Source organism: Nansenia antarctica, assembly GCF_963989245.1.
Source record: "Nansenia antarctica genome assembly, chromosome: 8".
NCBI classification, from domain to species: domain Eukaryota; kingdom Metazoa; phylum Chordata; class Actinopteri; order Argentiniformes; family Microstomatidae; genus Nansenia; species Nansenia antarctica.
The window spans coordinates 18836141-18853918 of NC_137678.1; the positions used below are offsets into that span (position 1 = coordinate 18836141).

The 17778-nt window shown below is 44.5% G+C and overlaps 3 protein-coding genes across 3 annotated transcripts; 1 reads left to right on the forward strand and 2 right to left on the reverse strand.

Moving 5' to 3' along the window:
- Positions 1 to 273: 273 nt before the first annotated feature.
- On the reverse strand, positions 274 to 2351 carry atp6v1f (ATPase H+ transporting V1 subunit F). Its single transcript, XM_080537554.1, has 2 exons — positions 2124 to 2351; positions 274 to 1434 (listed from the first exon to the last, which is right to left on the reverse strand). The coding sequence occupies exons 1-2, from the start codon at positions 2279 to 2281 to the stop codon at positions 1233 to 1235; spliced, it is 360 nt and encodes a 119-aa protein (XP_080393680.1). The 5' UTR covers positions 2282 to 2351; the 3' UTR covers positions 274 to 1232.
- Positions 2352 to 2704: 353 nt separating this feature from the next.
- On the forward strand, positions 2705 to 9028 carry lamtor4 (late endosomal/lysosomal adaptor, MAPK and MTOR activator 4). The gene is made up of 4 exons (XM_080537579.1): positions 2705 to 2788; positions 5047 to 5127; positions 5835 to 5952; positions 8116 to 9028. The coding sequence occupies exons 1-4, from the start codon at positions 2786 to 2788 to the stop codon at positions 8211 to 8213; spliced, it is 300 nt and encodes a 99-aa protein (XP_080393705.1). The 5' UTR covers positions 2705 to 2785; the 3' UTR covers positions 8214 to 9028.
- A 1072-nt stretch (positions 9029 to 10100) lies between these two features.
- Positions 10101 to 17657, reverse strand: LOC308163691 (ADP-ribosylation factor 4). The gene is made up of 6 exons (XM_080537878.1): positions 17435 to 17657; positions 16572 to 16652; positions 15381 to 15490; positions 14752 to 14823; positions 11701 to 11826; positions 10101 to 10635 (listed from the first exon to the last, which is right to left on the reverse strand). Exons 1-6 carry the CDS (start codon positions 17499 to 17501, stop codon positions 10549 to 10551), a joined length of 543 nt encoding a protein of 180 aa, XP_080394004.1. The 5' UTR covers positions 17502 to 17657; the 3' UTR covers positions 10101 to 10548.
- Between the last annotated feature and the right edge of the window lie 121 nt (positions 17658 to 17778).

Sequence of the window (17778 nt, forward strand, 5' to 3'; positions counted from 1 at the left end):
GAGAATACCAAGTCATGTTCCTAGTGCACTGCACATGGCGAATAAAGTTGAATTGAATTGGTGGAAACATTAAATTATGACATGTTCAGGGGGAATGCTGAATGTTCTGTAATTTAGGGGTTCAGTGGGGGGTTTAGGGGTTCAGTGCCTCAACACATGGCCAGCCGGGGTCTGAACTTATTAGATGACGTCTTCCGGAATATTAGATTCATCAACGCGCTGCTGGACTCAAACTCTCAATCATCACAAACCCACAGCACAGATGGAGGTAATAATAATTTAATTTCATGAACATAGAGATCTCTGGGGTTTTCACAGGTATAAGTTAACACATTTTTAACACTCTCACCACATTATAACAGGCTGTCATTTTGCAGTAATCAACACCAAACACCCAAGAAAGAAAGAAAGAATTTTTTTGGGAAAAAAACACTTCTACTTAACTTTTAAAAGAAGGATGAATTTATTAAATTAAATTAAACCTATGTCACCTGATGTTATGTCACCTATGCCAGATGGTACATTTCACCAGGTGAAGAGACTCTGCCTCGAGCTGTGTGAACATGCAGAGAGGCCGGTGATGTCGACAACACAGTTATGGAAATCTATTTGTGTAGGAACCCGTGAACGACAGAAGGAGAAGTACAGTCAGTCACAGTCACATGCAGGATGTGACACACTTTACATTACTTATATTGTTATTAAACATCCTCAACTCCCTGCTGCAATCACTTGACTTGAAAGACTTTAATCCATTGTCTTAATCCAACCCCTCCTTCAACCCCTCCTTCATAACAATGACTAAACATGGGATGTACTAATGTGGACAAACAGACGGATGACAGAGAGGTGAGAGGTCAGAAGGAGACTGCTAAATGACAGAGTACCTGTGTGTTTTAGATTTAAGACAACATCAATAAGCTGGAAAGGCAGAGACAGTAGAACCATTAACCCTTCGATGCCGAAGTGCTGCTATCATAATATGATAAATATGATAACACATTCTGTGTTTCCGGACAAAAGGAATGAAAAAGAACATTTCACAAACACAACATTTGATTTTAGAGTATTTGCAAGTGTATGTCTGTGTGTGTGTGTGTGTGTGTGTGTGTGTGTGTGTGTGTGTGTGTGTGTGTGTGCGTGTGTGTGTGTGCGTGTGTGTGTGTGTGTGCGTGTGTGCGTGTGTGTGCGTGTCCCTGTGTGTCTTTGTGTGTGTCCCTGTGTGTGTGTGTCTATCTGAAGTCCTCAGCACAGAACATGCCCTTGGCCCTGCGGAGGATGGAGTCCTTGGAGGCGTCGTAGGGGTGTTCCTTAGAGGGGATCTCCAGCACGGCCGGGATGGACTCCATGTGGCCGTCGATGGCGTGGCGGATCATCTCCGCTATGAACTGGTTGATCAGGATGATTCCGATGTCGTTACGGGCCAAGAAGCTCCTGGTTGGCATGGCAACGAGAGAGACAGATCAGAGACGGAACACAGGATACAGAATATGGAACATGGAATATGGAATACAGAATATGAATATGGAACTAGGAATATGGAACTCTGAACATGGAATATGGAACTCTGAACATGGAACATGGAACTCTGAACATGGAACACGGAATATGGAATATGGAACTCATAACACAGAACTTGGTTATGCTCAGGATAACAGTGCAGTACAGGCCAGGGTGAATTGGTATCATTCATCTATGATGCCCATCATAAGGGGAGGTTGGTGGAGGTAGGAATCGGAGGACGGGCTCACTCTCATGTCTGGTTAGGGAGAGAGGGTGCGGATGGTATCAAACACGCTGTTTGTTAATCCTCATTTTTGTTCCACGCGTTACAATGAGCCCCGTCCTCCGATTTCTACCTCCACCAGCCTCCCCTTATGATGGGCATCATAGATGAACGATACCCTGTCACCCTGGCCTGTACTGCACTGTTACCCTGAGCAGACAACAACCACAGGGACGCTGTCATGTGACCTGCATTCTCCCTGCAGCCCTATGACAGACGGTAGACTTCTGTCAGGCGTTCAGTCGCCCGATTTATTTACAATGTCTTGACGTGCTGCGTCTATCTACCCAGACAGAGGCCTTCATCTCTAGGTGAACATGGTTGAATCACGACTTACTTGAAGGTCTCCTCGATCTCTGTGATGCTCGTGTCCTTCTCGACCACCAAGAAATTGGGTTTGCGGTTCTTGTTCAGCTCGCCGATGCCCCCGAGCAGGAACCCGGTGCACGTGTCTTCGTCTCCGATAACGGCGATTAATTTACCCCTTCCTGCCATGATCAGGTGTTTGGCAAAGGTAGATCTATGGGGAAAACAAACAAGGAACGGGCGATCAAATTCTGCTTCTCCTCTGGATCATATGAAGCTGTCAGCTGACTGCCACTTCCGCTTTGACTGAGTCGTGTCACAACGCAAACAGCGCCAACTGCTGGCCTGTACGAGAACGACCGGCATCCACCCCTATGGATATTATCTGCTCTGCACATAAATACAAAAGAACATAATATATTCTATGATCATCACCGTCGTAAAAATTAAACGAGTCAAAATCGAATCGAACCGAATTGTGAATTGTGTTGCATTTTAACCAGTAGTAAGTAGAGCATTAATTAATGATCCTTATTAAGCATCGACGCACTACGACGTCGTAACGTGGTACGTAGCACGACGTAGTACGTCGCGTGACGTCACATAAACTCGAGCTGAGAATCACGTGAAAGAAAAGGAAAAAAAACGCAGGAAACGCAGATGGTCTCCCTCGTCTAGCAGGAACAAGTGAAAATGGTCAGTATTGTCCCTTATTCCCCCCGATCACCTGTCACTATTATCATGTACATAGCTGCCGCTGTCCTGGTTAGTGTTCCACTTGGTCTTGTGTCGTGCAGGCAGACGTTTGTCACTCTTTAAGCCAGCTAGCCTGCTATCTATCCAACTCAGCTGGCTCGGACCAGCCCCTACTAACCCCGACTTTGCTGTTTGCACTATTTTATTTATTTTTAGAAGTAGATGTATTGGTTTTAGGTCAAAGGGTTATACATTTAAGAACAGTGGCAAGAGAACGATATGATACACCCTCTTTTTAAACAACCCCCCCCCACCCCCACCCCCACCCACCCTCTCCACACACACACACACACACACACACACACACACACACACACACACACACACACACACACACACACACACACACACACACACACACACACACACACACATACCCTAACACACAGACAAATAACAAAAACAAGTAAGTGAGAATAGACGACAGAGACAGAAGGTTCAGACAGGTGAGTATGACATGGATAACCAGGCACAGGGATGGGATAATGGCGTAACAGACACCATAACCTACATAGAAATGTACTTGGAGATTTGAATGAATGAATGAATGAATGAATGGTCTTTATTGTCATTGCTACAGTACAGGTACCAAACAACGAAATTTAGGAGGGGTGGCTCCCCTGGTGTTAGGAAAGAAAAAACAACTTTTAAAAAACACAGGCATTTCACTCTATCTAAGAACACAGAGACCCCTCCTAAGGGCCTGGGTCCCAACAACATCTCCAATAATACAGTCCAAGAAGGACTAGGGTCCCAGATATGGAAGAACTTGAACGGTTTGTCCTTAAGCCAGAAACATATAGCTTCTAAGGGGATCTGTTTGCACTATTAACAACTTCGCTTTAGTTTAAACATGCTGCTGATTTATTTATTCACCCTGACCACAACCACAACAGTTGCTGTTTAAGTTTGTTCTATTATCGTTAATACATGATGTTGTTGATGATAATTGTGGTAGACCTGGGGCCCATTCCACGAAGGTGGATTATCTTCTAATCCTCGATAAAGTTCTAATCGGCGATAATGTTAGCTTGCGTTCGGTGCCATCAATGTGGCTCAAATAATTCGCTGTTTGGTTGCTATGCAACATATCCTTCTGAGTCAGATATGATTAGCCTGGTCCCGAGCAGACTTACAGGCTGGCTAAAGTAATGCATGCGTCAAAAAAGGCTCACAGGCGGAAACTACATCCCGAACGACAGTTCCTCAAGTGTCTTTTAGGAAATATTAGTTCCCACTTCACACGAGATAGATAGATAGATAGTTTGACTGTGTGATAGATAGATAATTTGATATTTTTAAAGTGTGATCGATCGATAGATAGTTTGATTGTGTGATAGATAACTTGATATTTTGAAAGTGTGATAGATAGATCGATAGATAAATAAATTAAAAAGTGTAAAAAATAAAATAAATAGGTATCTTTATTAATAACTAACTGGGGCTAGTATGACCTACGCATTTAATCGGTCAGCAATTTCTTGCCAAACCATTTCCCTCGCCTTGTTAATTGCGGCAGTATTGCTCTATTTTACATCTTATTTTTCCGTCTTCATAAAAATCAATAATTCGGAATGCTGCGCAAATGTAGGACCCCTGCAGAGTGGAGTATCTTCATTTCGACAGATTGACTTTTATGTCTGCGTGCACGCGCCCATATCGAGGATTTGTAAGCCGGTGTTCTGTGAACACTGATGACACAAGCCTGATCCTTGTTCGAGGAATCACCTGAGGCTTGAATTCCAATCCCGAGTTGCCTGATCGCCTGATTTATTTCAATCGCCGATATACTAATCCACTTTAGTGGAACGGCCCCCTGCTCTGCTGCAGACGTTTGGTTACATGGTGTCAGTGTAATGACACACAAACGAGACGTGACATGACTTTAACATACTAACTAACCTCACACTTTAACATACTAACTAACCTCACACTTTAACATACTAACTAACCTCACACTTTGACATACTAACTACCCTCACACTTTAACATACTAACTACCCTCACACTTTAACATACTAACTACCCTCACACTTTAACATACTAACTACCCTCACACTTTAACATACTAACTACCCTCACACTTTAACATACTAACTACCCTCACACTTTAACATACTAACTAACCTCACACTTTGACGTGTGGTTCCTCACACTTGTGTGTGTGTGTGTGTGTGTGTGTGTGTGTGTGTGTCCAGGCCACCGCTCTGACGCAGGGCTTGGAGAGGATCCCTGATCAGTTAGGATATCTGGTGATCAGCGAGGATGGCGTGTTGGCGGTAAGTTCTCACATTACATGCTCTCCCTCTCTCTCTCTATTTCTTCATCTCTCTCTCTCTGTCTCTCTATTTCTTCATCTCTCTCTCTCTCTGTCTCTCTATTTCTTCATCTCTCTCTCTCTGTATCTTCATCTCTCTCCCTCTCTCTCTCTCTCTCTCTCTCTTTCTTTCTCTCTTTTGAACCTAGCCTTAGCCTTCTCTATCTAACCAGTGTGATTCTCTGTACTTGTGTGTAACTTTCCACAAGCCTACAGCCCCCACACAACCTTGCGATCGCCCCAGAACTACTGTCTGCCTGTGTATCTGTCTGTATCTGTCTGTATCTGTCTGTATCTGACTGTCTGTAAGTCTGTCTGTCTGTCTGTGTATGTATCTGTCTGTTTGTGTGTGTGTGTGTGTGTGTGTGTGTGTGTGTCTCTCTCTCATATATATATATATATATATACATGTACAGTATATATATATATATATATATATATATAAATGCTCTCTCTCTAACCTTGCTATCGCCCCTGAACTACTGTCTCTCTCTCTCTCGCTCTATCTATTTATATATATAAATGCTCTCTCTCTTTTCTGTATGTGATTGTGTGTGTGTATATTTATATAAATGCTCTCTCTCTCTATCTCTCTATTAATATATATATAAAAGCTCTCTCTCTCTCCTCTATATGTGTATATATATATATATATATATTCTCCCTCAGTCTGCAGGCGAGCTGGAGAATGATGAGCACACGGCGGGGGTGATCATGCAGATGGTGCGGACGGCCTGTCGCCTCAGACTGCAGGGGGCCACTGAGCCCCCCTTCAAACGCATGTCAGGTAACACACACACCTACCTGTTAGGTAACACACCTGTCATACACCTGTCACACACACACCTGTAAGGCTGGGTTTCCGTTAACCGGTAATTACCGGTCTTTGTCCGATAAAATCTGTTGAAGTCCGACATATTTAAACCTCTTCGGTCATAATGTCCGGAGAAAATAACCGCTAAACCCAGTAGCCCATTCGGCGGTAACCCGCCCCATCTGGCAACCCTGTCTATCAATGGCGCGAGTAGTTTAGTCAGTTAATTTAGTTTGATCTAGTCTAAATAAAACCACTGCAGTGACCAGAGTCAAGGTTATTGTTCTGCGTGTTTTGGATGTGCTAGAGCACAGTGAATGACCACAGAGGGCCGTGAGATGCGGCTAGTAAAGGACGCTAGCCATCTCAACCCCGTTCATTGATTGAGCCTGCCGTGCCCGTTCCAGCCCTGAGTCGGGAGAAGTACTAGTACGGGAGTAGTGCGCTACTATCAACAACCTGGGCTACTGGTACCATTAATTAGGATTGATTAGATTAGGTTGACAATACCACACTACATTTGAGTTTAGGGATATCAATGTTATATATTTGTGTATGTTTTATCTTTATGTATTAAATGTTATAATTGTTCCACATTTGAGACCTGTCTTCCCCCCACTCAGTTATTCAGTCGGTGTCCATCATTTAAGTTCAATTTAGTCTATCTATAGTGTTAGAGTTTAATTTGTGCCACTAAGTTGAAATAGTCCACGGGTGTGTATCCCCCCGATACATCCTCCCCATTCTCATACTCGCGAGTCCGAGAAAGTATGATTTGACAGGCAGCTAGACTTAATGCCTTCCCAATCAGCGAGACGTGGTTATAGAATTGACGTTGTTTTATTGATAAAAAAGGTAAAACTGAAAAGAGAATGTAAAAAACTTACATTACTGTGGTGAAACTATTTAACACACTTCAGTTAACGTAATGTGGAGTCCGTTCATTGATCGATCGATGCAGTCCGTTCAAATAGCCATCAAAAGCTAAACTAGGCATACTTAAAATTACCAATTACATACTCAAATCCCATTAATGCAATTGAAATAAACATCTTAAAGTAGCCTACAGTCGTAATTCAAAGTAGCAAAGGTGACTAGGCTGCCCAGTGTGGCGCGCGTGCAGCCCTGGACATATTATGCCATAGTAGCGCATGCGAATCATGAAAGCCTATAATATAGTTCGCAATCTAATCGTATCGGATGAGAAATGGACATTAAATGGCCTATATAGGCTACACAACAGCTAATCACCGCGACAAACACCTATATTATATTCTAATATGATGACCGGAATTTCTCCCGTTTGTCCGACACATTGAAATCTTCCCGGACACGTTGACCGGCACCAATTTTTTCTAACGGAAACCCTGCTGTAAGGTAACACACACACCTGAGCCCCCCTTCAAACGCATGTCAGGTAACACACACACCTGGGCCCCCCTTCAAACGCATGTCAGGTAACACACACCTCAACCTCAGGTAACACACAGACCTGTCAGGTAACACAAAAGTACTACGACAGCCAATGCCTCCTGGTCAAAGGGCATAGATGACTTTTTCCTGCTATGACAGGTGGATAGATGATTCACTTACTGAGACTAATGTATTTGTTGTAAGTCTCTTTGGATAAAGGCGTCTGATAAATACCAAAAATGTAAATGTCCATTATCAGAGCAGCGTTAGTGCTCTGTCCATCTAGGACACCAAGGGCCTGCAGCTGCCCTGGTGACCACTGTCCTCCTCTACACCATCTATTCATGGCCCTGGGTTTGGTCTGATAGGTCACCTGACTGTGTCTCTAACCAGACCTCCCTCCTGTGTGTTTGTGTGTGTGTGTGTGTGTGTGTATATATGTGTGTGTATATATGTCCCTGGGTCCTCTCCTGCAGTCATGTGACTTGAGTCTCTCTCTAACCAGGTCTCCCTCGTGTGTATGTGTCTGTCTGTGTGTGTGTGCGTGTATGTGTCCTCTCCACAGTCATGTGACTGAGTCTCTCTCTAACCAGGTCTCCCTCCTGTGTGTGTGTGTTGCCTCCACAATCATATGACTGTATCTCTAACCTGTGTGTGTGTGTGTTGCCTCCACAGTCATATGACTGTATCTCTAACCTGTGTGTGTGTGTGTTGCCTCCACAGTGATGCTCGAGGACTATGTGTACACCGTCACCGTGTCGGGCCAGAAGGTCTTTGTGGTCAAACGTCAGAACAACCAACGAGAACCTGTATCTGTGTAATACTGGTGGTGGAGGACTGCTCCACACACACACACACACACACACACACACAGGACCTTTGGATGGAGGGAGATGTATGACAATGAAGAACTGTGTGCTCGAGAAGAGTGGATTCACAATAACTGCCCCCCCCCCCGTGTGTGTGTGTGGCTCCTAGGCCGCACCCCCTCCTATCTGGACCCCCACCTGGTCGCCTGTCTGCATGTGAGTGCAGGTGTCGCTTTGTTCAGCAGCTTTGACCCTGAAACTGTCTGATGAGAACTAGGATCTCTGCTGGTATTTTCTAACCTGATCTAATTGTTAGAAAGCAGGGGGGTATTTCATCAACGTCGCCAAAGGAAAAATCCAGACTTATTCTGATAAATCTTCAGACTTATCTAAAAAAAATCCAGGCTTGTTTTGATGAATCGTGTGAGTTATCAAAAAATAAGCCAGGATTTTACTTTAGCGACGTTGATGGAATACCCCCCAGGGGAGGCTTGTGGAGGTAGAGATCGGAGGACAGGGTCAGTGTAAAGCATGGGGTGGAATGAGGAGTGGTGTCGTACATAACACACCTGTGTGTTACCGCTCCTCATCCCAGGTGTCACTCCGATTTCTACCTCCGCCAGCCTCCCCAGGCTTCAAGTGTGTTATATCTGTTCACCACCAGTAATCCCTGTGTATATACAATGACTGGCCTGTTGTAACTGATTCTTCGCATCTATTTAATTTCTTAATGTTTTATTTCCGGGGAGATGTATTCTAATCATGAAAGGTTCTGGACTTCCACTGTTCAGACAACCAATCAGCTTGAAATAAAGTTTGTCTTATTATATACACGTGATGTTAATATTGTGTTCTTAAATGTTGTTAAAGTGTGTAAATGAAATGTTTTTTGTGGGAATGCTAAATGAATGGGTTAGCAGGCACAGAGATTTGGGTGTCGAATCACATTTAAGTTATGTTTACTTGTATATAGTTCATATATTGTCACCTTCTTAAAACACTGGTTTAAGTCACTTTTGAGGAAAAATGTTTTTGCCATATATATATTCATATATCATATATTCTAGATTTGGTTCAGTTTATTGTTTTTCGCAAAGCTTTAAATGAAGAAGGTGGCGATATGTAGTATATAATTAATGTATATAGTATACTATATATTAATATAAATATCTGTAACGTTTGCAGGAAAAGTGCTATACAAATTAAAGTTATTATTATATTATGTAGCTAGACCTATATAATCCTGTGGAAATAACTTTTCCACAAGATGAGCTCCCTGAAAGTAATGAAATATCACCTCTGCTTTTGGCCAAAGATGGACAAAAATTAAAAAGTCAGTATTGATTAGTCTATGATTACCCAGGGCTGCTGAATCCACAGCACACCTCCTTTACACCGCAAATGACCTGTCACACCTGTTACCTGATAACCCGAACAAACAGACCAGGACAACGTTTCAACAGTAGAGAAAAAAAAAAAGAATGAAAAAAAGGAATCTTTATTGCATCATAATGGCCCTTGGAATGGTGGAAGGTCTGCTCTCTTATTGTCTAGGCTGGAACTCCTCAGCCTCAGGGGGGTGTGACATCACTGTTGCTAAAGGACAACCCAGGCTTATCTTGATAAATCCTGTGAGATTTATATAAAAAACAAATCCAGCCTTATTTTGTATATGTCTCGTGAGATGTATCACAAATCAGCCTGGATTTTCCTTTAGCGACATTGATGGAATACCCCCCAGCTCTCTGGAATGACTCAGTCAGGAGTGGGCTGTGGGTTCATACCTAAAACCAGCCTCAGCCCCCCCCCTGGGCACTGTTTACCCCTAACAACCCACCCCCCCCCACACACACACACAAACTCAGTGGCCTTTACTGCCCCCCTCCACCCAAACCCAGCGCCCCCCCCCCCTCCCATTCCACAACAATCAACATCAGCACAACCATCATGCCATTCTATTTTTGTTATGGTTTTCTTTTTTAAAAACATGCAACTTAAAACTTTTTTTTTTTTTTTTTACAGTAGAGGGAGGCATAAAGTAAGATATGAACAATAAAGAACATCTGCAGGAGGGGAGGGGGGGTCATGACGATCAAACAAACAAACAAACAACCAAAAAAGAAAGGTTTCAGAACAGGTACTGGTCGTTAAAAGTCCATAACTGCAAGGTTCTACCAGACAGACACACTGATAATTTAAAAAGTTGTTGGCGTTCTTCCTGATGAAAAATGTCATCCTGCGCCCATCTTCTCCTCCTCCTCCTCCTCCTCCTCTTCTTCTTTCCCTCTCTCTCTGCGCACGTTCAGGTCTCTCGTTCTCTCGGGTCCCGGCCCGCCCCCCCCCTCCTCTAGCGCTTCGACAGCTCGTTGGAGAGCCAGTCCAGCCCCTCGTACAGCCCCGTGCCCTGGGTGGCGCAGGTCGCCTGGACGTGCCACTGGAGGGAGAGAGAGAGAGATGATGAGAAGAAGAAGAATAACTAGACTGTGGACAATTCCTGTGGAAATTGTGATGTGTGCTTGCCCTTTATACCGTCGTATAAAGTAGCCGTCGTATAAAGTAGTCGTCGTATAAAGTAGCCGTCGTATAAAGTAGCCGTCGTATAAAGTAGCCGTCGTATAAAGTAGTCGTCGTATAAAGTAGCCGTCGTATAAAGTAGCCGTCGTATAAAGTAGCCGTCGTATAAAGTAGTCGTCGTATAAAGTAGCCGTCGTATAAAGTAGTCGTCGTATAAAGTAGCCGTCGTATGAAGTAGCCGTCGTATAAAGTAGCCGTCGTATAAAGTTTGCCCTTGCCCCGCACCTAGAGAGGTGTTGCCTATGCTAGCTTCAGACATTGAAGAAAACCTGAAGGACAAACTAAATTCAGTTTGTGTTTTTTGGCCCAAGCATTTGTTTTGTTTGACGTGTCGCGAGGCGTCACTCGTTTCAAAACAGGTTCCCCCCCCGCCTAGGACCTCCCCAGGCTGTGTGAACTAGGAAAGCCTGGTACCAATAAGGTTATAAACTCAAACCAGTCTTCTAATCCTTCTGAGTCCATTTCAGTGAGTGTAGACTAGAGGTAAGAGAGGCCGGCTAGCAATCGGAAGGTCGCTGGTTCAACGCCTCAGGAAGGAGCTTCCATGTGCCCTTGAGCAAGGCACTAAACCCCTAATTGCTCCAGGGGCGCCGACTATGTCTGACCCTGTGTCTAGAGCAAACCATACCACATTCCAACAACTGACTGACAAGTTGATCACATGGCAGTAAAATCAGTAAAAGATTAAGTGGTTGGGAGAGAGAGAGGGAGGGAGAGAGACACACACAGTGAGAGAGAGAGACAGACAGACAGACAGATAGAGAGAGAGAGAGACAGACAGAGACAGAGAGAGAGGGAGACAGACAGAGAGACAGAGAGAGAGGAAGAGAGACAGAGAGAGAGAGGAAGACAGACAGAGAGACAGACAGACAGATAGAGAGAGAGAGAGAGGAAGACAGACAGAGAGACAGAGAGAGACACTCACAGTTCTGCTGCGGAGGTTCTGGAGGCCCAGCTTGTCTGTGAGGTCGCTCACTGCCATGGCGTTGGGAAGGTCCTGCTTGTTGGCAAAAACCAGTAACACCGCCTCCCTCAGCTCATCCTCCTGCAGCTGGGGGGGAGGGGGAGGGAGAGAGGAGTGTAAACGCAGGCGGCCATTGTGGAAGGAAAACCAGTTACTGTAGCAACACAGTCAGAGGGCGGGCACACACACTCAACACACACACACACACACACACACACAGGGAGGATGAATGACGCGTCACAAGGACAGCAGGTCCCTGGATAAACAACAGCGTTATTCACCAATCAGCTAGTCCTTCCTGGCCCAGGTCACCAGTCAGCTAGTCAGCTAGTCCTTACTGGCCCAGGTCACCAGTCAGCTAGTCCTTACTGGCCCAGGCCACCAGTCAGCTAGTCCTTACTGGCCCAGGCCACCAGTCAGCTAGTCCTTACTGGCCCAGGTCACCAGTCAGCTAGTCCTTACTGGGCCAGGTCACCAGTCAGCTAGTCAGCTAGTCAGCTAGTCCTTACTGGCCCAGGTCACCAGTCAGCTAGTCAGCTAGTCAGCTAGTCCTTACTGGCCCAGGCCACCAGTCAGCTAGTCCTTCCTGGCCCAGGTCACCAGTCAGCTAGTCAGCTAGTCAGCTAGTCCTTACTGGCCCAGGTCACCAGTCAGCTAGTCCTTACTGGCCCAGGTCACCAGTCAGCTAGTCAGCTAGTCCTTACTGGCCCAGGTCACCAGTCAGCTAGTCCTTACTGGCCCAGGTCAACTAAGGCCTGGAGTTCCTTCTCATATGGAGGAATGAAGGCAGGAAGGCAAGGCTTACTATTTATAGAACAGCAGAATAAAGTTGCCTCCATGCTTGTAGGAGGCTCCCAGACTAAACTGTACAGTTCCTCCTTCTTCTAGCATTGAGACTGCCAACGGCCCCTGGTCCTAGCACAGATTACTGTTTCTCATAATGATGAATAATAATAATCTTTATTTGTATAGCACTTTTCCTGCAAACGTTGCAGCTCAAAGTGCTTTAACAAAATAACAAAATAATATTATAATTACTATACACCTCGTTCCAAATTATTATGCAAATTACCGTATATATTTCTCAGATTTTCCTAAATAGTCGATGCAAATGACAATCAGTATAATTTTCAAGTCATCAACCGTTAGAGTATAATTCAAATTTTATTGAACAAACCTCCCAATGATAACAGTAAAAAAATATATATATAAATGCACTGTTCCAAATTATTATGCACAACAGAGTTTCAAAACATTTTATAGGTTGTAAAGAACTAAAAATTGTAATTTGATGAATTTAGGGTTAGGAGGTCATATTAGGAGGTCATATTTACTGAAATCAAAAGCTATTTCAAACAAAAACATCTTAACAGGTCAAGTTACATGTTAACATAGGACCCCTTCTTTGACCCCTTCTTTGATATCACCAGTTTTTGGACAGTTTCTGCTTGAATTTCTTTGCAGGATGCCAGAATAGCCTCCCAGAGCTGCTGTTTTGATGTGAACTGCCTCCCACCCTCATATATATTTTGCTTGAGGATGCTCCAAAGGTTCTCAATAGGGTTGAGGTCAGGGGAAGATGGGGGCCACACCATGAGTTTCTCTCCTTTTATGCCTATAGCAGCCAATGACACAGAGGTATTCTTTGCAGCATGACAGTGGGCTCAGAAATACATGAAGACTAATTTCCAAACAGTCTTGTTTACTGATGAGTGCCGTGCAACCCTGGATGGTCCAGATGGATGGAGTAGTGGATGGTTGGTGGATGGCCACCATGTCCCAACAAGGCTGCGACGTCAGCAAGGAGGTGGCGGAGTCATGTTTTGGGCCGGAATCATGGGGAGAGAGCTGGTAGGCCCTTTTAAGGTCCCTGAAGGTGTGAAAATGACCTCGGCAAAGTATGTAGAGTTTCTGACTGACCACTTTCTTCCGTGGTACAAAAAGAAGAACCGTGCCTTCCGTAGCAAAATCATCTTCATGCATGACAATGCACCATGTCATGCTGCAAAGAATACCTCTGTGTCATTGGCTGCTATAGGCATAAAAGGAGAGAAACTCATGGTGTGGCCCCCATCTTCCCCTGACCTCAACCCTATTGAGAACCTTTGGAGCATCCTCAAGCAAAATATATATGAGGGTGGGAGGCAGTTCACATCAAAACAGCAGCTCTGGGAGGCTATTCTGGCATCCTGCAAAGAAATTCAAGCAGAAACTGTCCAAAAACTCACAAGTTCAATGGATGCAAGAATTGTGAAGGTGATATCAAAGAAGGGGTCCTATGTTAACATGTAACTTGACCTGTTAAGATGTTTTTGTTTGAAATAGCTTTTGATTTCAGTAAATATGACCTCCTAATATGACCTCCTAACCCTACATTCATCAAATTACCATTTTTAGTTCTTTACAACCTATAAAATGTTTTGAAACTCTGTTGTGCATAATAATTTGGAACAGTGCATTTTGAGTTTTTTTATTTAAAAAAAAAAAATACTGTTATCATTGGGAGGTTTGTTCAATAAAATTTGAATTATACTCTAACGGTTGATGACTTGAAAATTATACTGATTGTCATTTGCATCGACTATTTAGGAAAATCTGAGAAAAATATAATTTGCATAATAATTTGGAACGAGGTGTAAGATTTAAACAAAAGTAAATACATATATAAATATACAAATATATACAAATATATAGATTCAACTAACATTAAAAGATACATAAGAAAATAATAGTCATTTAAAGGCAATATTAAAAAGATGGGTTTTTAGTCTTGACTTGAACATATGTGCTGAGGTTGCATCCCTAATGTAAACTGGCAGTGCATTCCACAATCTGGGTGCATAAAATGAGAATGCAGCCTCACCAAATTGCTGATGGATAGATGATTCACTTACTTAGTCAAATGTATTTGTTGTAAGTCGCTTCTTTGGTGTCTGCTAAATGCCAAAAATATAACCCCTAACCCTAATTATTTTAAGTGGAAAAACTATTTGAACAGACTCAAATACTTACCATTTTTGCCAGCTCCTCCGCGGACTCTGCTACTCTCTCTCTGTCGTTGCTGTCGACTACGAAGATGAGGCCCTGCAGAGGTCAAGGTTCAAAAGGTCAGTTTTTATCCTTTTACAGTGTGTGACCATGTGACCTGTGTGTGACATGGGCTGCGTTCGTAAATTCGCTCTGGAAATCTGATCAGCACTCATGGAATGCCTCTTGTCCAATCAAATTGCTCCCTTTATGACGTCGCTCTCACAGCGCATTGACAAACGCAGTCCATGTGATCTGTGTGTGACCTGTGTGTAACCATGTGACCTGTGTGTGAACTTGTGACCTGTGAACTAGTGACCTGTCGGAGAACTGCATTGTGGGAGTCAATAAACAAACAACAGGCTGTTGAAGGAAGTGTCGATCCTTCCAAAGGACTCAACCAATCAGAGAAGGTTTCAGAGAGACCGGCGTTTGATGGGATCCATTCTAATGGCCAGAGAGAGCACTCTATATCTGACTACTATATGATAACAGGCCTACAGGGATGCAGCAAGTTAGCGTGTTATGATAGCAGAGGCCTGCAGGGGTGCAGGGATGCGGCAGGTGAGGCTGCAGGTGTGGGCGTGGTTCAGGTGTGGGCGTGGCCGGGGTACCTGTGTGTTCTGGAAGTAGTGCCTCCACAGGGGCCTGATCTTGTCCTGACCGCCCACGTCCCACACGGTGAAACAGATGTTCTTATACTCTACTGTCTCCACGTTGAACCCTGCCGGGGGGGGGGGGTAGCGGAGAGAGAGGGGAGGGAGAGAGAGGGGGGAGAGGTGGAGGGGAGATAGAGAGAGGGGGGAGAGAGAGAGAGAAGTGGGGGGAGAGAGAGAGAGGTGAGGGGGGAGTTGAGGGAGAGGAAGAGAGAGAGAGCTTCATCAACAGGAGCATACAGACATGAACTCGAACCAGAGCGACCCGTTAGATCACTACCAGAATTATATTAACAAAAAAACAGAGATGCTGACCTAGATCTGTCTCCCTATCTGATCTCAGACGGCCCGGGACATTTCCTTCCCTGGCATTTTGGCTAGCAGTGAGACGTTTATCAGCTAGCAGTGAGACGTTTATCAGCTAGCAGTGAGACGTTTATCAGCCTCTGATCTGCTGTGTGGACAGAGCCTCGTCACCAGCGTGTCCTGACAGCCCAGGAGGCAGAGGAGCCATGTACGGGCGCCTTTGTCCCAGAGCCGTGGTCACGCCACACTTACAACCAGCCAACTCACACTCTGCCTCGCTGTCATGTCCAGGGGGGTATTCCATCAATGTTGCTAAAGGAAAAGTATTGCGAGATTTATCAAAATAAGCCTGGATTTTCTTTCTTCATATATATATATATATATATACTGTATATATATAAGTCTCGCAAGACTTATCAGAATAAGCCTGGGTTTTCCTTTAGCGACGTTGATGGAACACCCCCCTGGAACACCACGTCAGTGTAAACAAAGGTGGAATGTTGTGAAAAGGCTACTAAAAAGTAAACAGGCTGAATTGTATTTACACAACTGTGTGTGCGAGCCTGTGTGGGTTATATGTTAATTACCATAAACATCTAACAAGGTAGGAAATAAGCCTAGACAAAAGACAGTCATGCTCCTGTTGTGTGATCAGTAATCTTCTCCTCCCCTCCTGTCCCACGCGGATGTGGCCGCCCACTCAAATCAGATTACTGAAGAGCAGAGACGCTCTGAGAGATAACAGGCTGTCATGGGATGAGACAAGACCGATGTTCACAGCCAGAGGTGTATGAGGAAGTGTGTCTTACACTCGCAAAACAAAACTTAAACCTAAACTCTTACCGATGGTTGGAATAGTGGTTACAATTTCTCCTAGCTTCAGTTTGTAGAGGATCGTCGTCTTTCCAGCAGCGTCCAAACCAACTGCAAGAGACAAGTTACATGTCAGCAAGCTACACGTAATCATATACAGTCTTAGGAACTCCGGATAGAAAGCATGGAAGAACATGAACAAGTTAGTACACCACAGAGCACTTTGAGGCAATTTTGACACAGGGATTACATCTGGTGATGTTAACGGTCATACACGGGACCGATAAAACAGAGATAAGTCATAGCATATGATAAGAGATATGGCATTAGACAGACAACTCCCTCCCATATCGTCACCAGATGTTGCAACGACCCCCAACCCTATAGCAACCACTAGACCCCCACCCCTATAGCAACCACTAGACCCCCACCCCGATAGCAACCACTAGACCCCCACCCCGATAGCAACCATCAGGAAAGTTGAACGCAATCCCCCCAACTTTCTCTAGGCCTATACAGTATATATTTTCTTTCTACATATTTCTGAGATCTGGTGGAAGTTTGCTGACCACTACTACTAATCATCGTGTGAATAAAACTAAATGCTCATCTCACGTTAGGGTGAATGATCAGTGAAACAGCCCCTGTCTGGTTGGCTGACGCCAGGTATCTCAGCACCCGAGCCACAGCCACACGATACAGGCGTGACACGGGCAGGCAGAAGAAAAGCACTATTATTAGATGTATTACTCAAAAAGCAACGTGCTGATATGGTAACCCGCCTCCTCACTGACAGGTACATCCAGCCAGGCAGGTAGGTAGGTAGGTAGGGAGCTAGCTTAGCCGCCTAGCCTCCCAGGCAGGGTTGAATAGCAGATCTATGCAGAGCTCACCCATCAGTATCCTCATCTGTTTCTTGCCGAACAGCTTGGAGAATAACGACGAAATTGTCAGCCCCATGTCTGGAAGAGCCCCTCTGCTTGACGACGGTCAACGATCAAGGTAATCCGAGAGAGGAGAGGTGGTGTCCGGGGGGTATTCTAAGGGACAGAGAGGGGTGTTATAAGCTGTTTATAACAGGAGGACAGAGAGGGTGAGGTCTGATCAGATGCCACGTCCAGGCCAACGCGGAACAAATGACGTCATGCTCTTTGACATAACTTTATTCACAAAAACAATGCCCTCCTTTATTCTACCAGTTTGGCGTGCTTGTTGCTCTTTTGTTATCGTTCACGCG

Excerpts from the sequence above, each read along its gene's own strand:
- atp6v1f (XM_080537554.1), bottom strand. The coding sequence starts at position 2,281 with ATGGCAGGAAGGGGTAAATTAATCGCCGTTATCGGAGACGAAGACACG. Across the intron at positions 1,435-2,123 it reads GAGATCGAGGAGACCTTCAA|GAGCTTCTTGGCCCGTAACG; the intron begins GTAAGTCGTGAT and ends CATGCCAACCAG.
- lamtor4 (XM_080537579.1), top strand. Across the intron at positions 5,128-5,834 it reads GCGAGGATGGCGTGTTGGCG|TCTGCAGGCGAGCTGGAGAA; the intron begins GTAAGTTCTCAC and ends ATTCTCCCTCAG. Across the intron at positions 5,953-8,115 it reads CCCCTTCAAACGCATGTCAG|TGATGCTCGAGGACTATGTG; the intron begins GTAACACACACA and ends TTGCCTCCACAG.
- LOC308163691 (XM_080537878.1), bottom strand. The coding sequence starts at position 17,501 with ATGGGGCTGACAATTTCGTCGTTATTCTCCAAGCTGTTCGGCAAGAAA. Across the intron at positions 15,491-16,571 it reads AACCACTATTCCAACCATCG|GGTTCAACGTGGAGACAGTA; the intron begins GTAAGAGTTTAG and ends CCCCCCCGGCAG. Across the intron at positions 14,824-15,380 it reads ACTACTTCCAGAACACACAG|GGCCTCATCTTCGTAGTCGA; the intron begins GTACCCCGGCCA and ends TGACCTCTGCAG.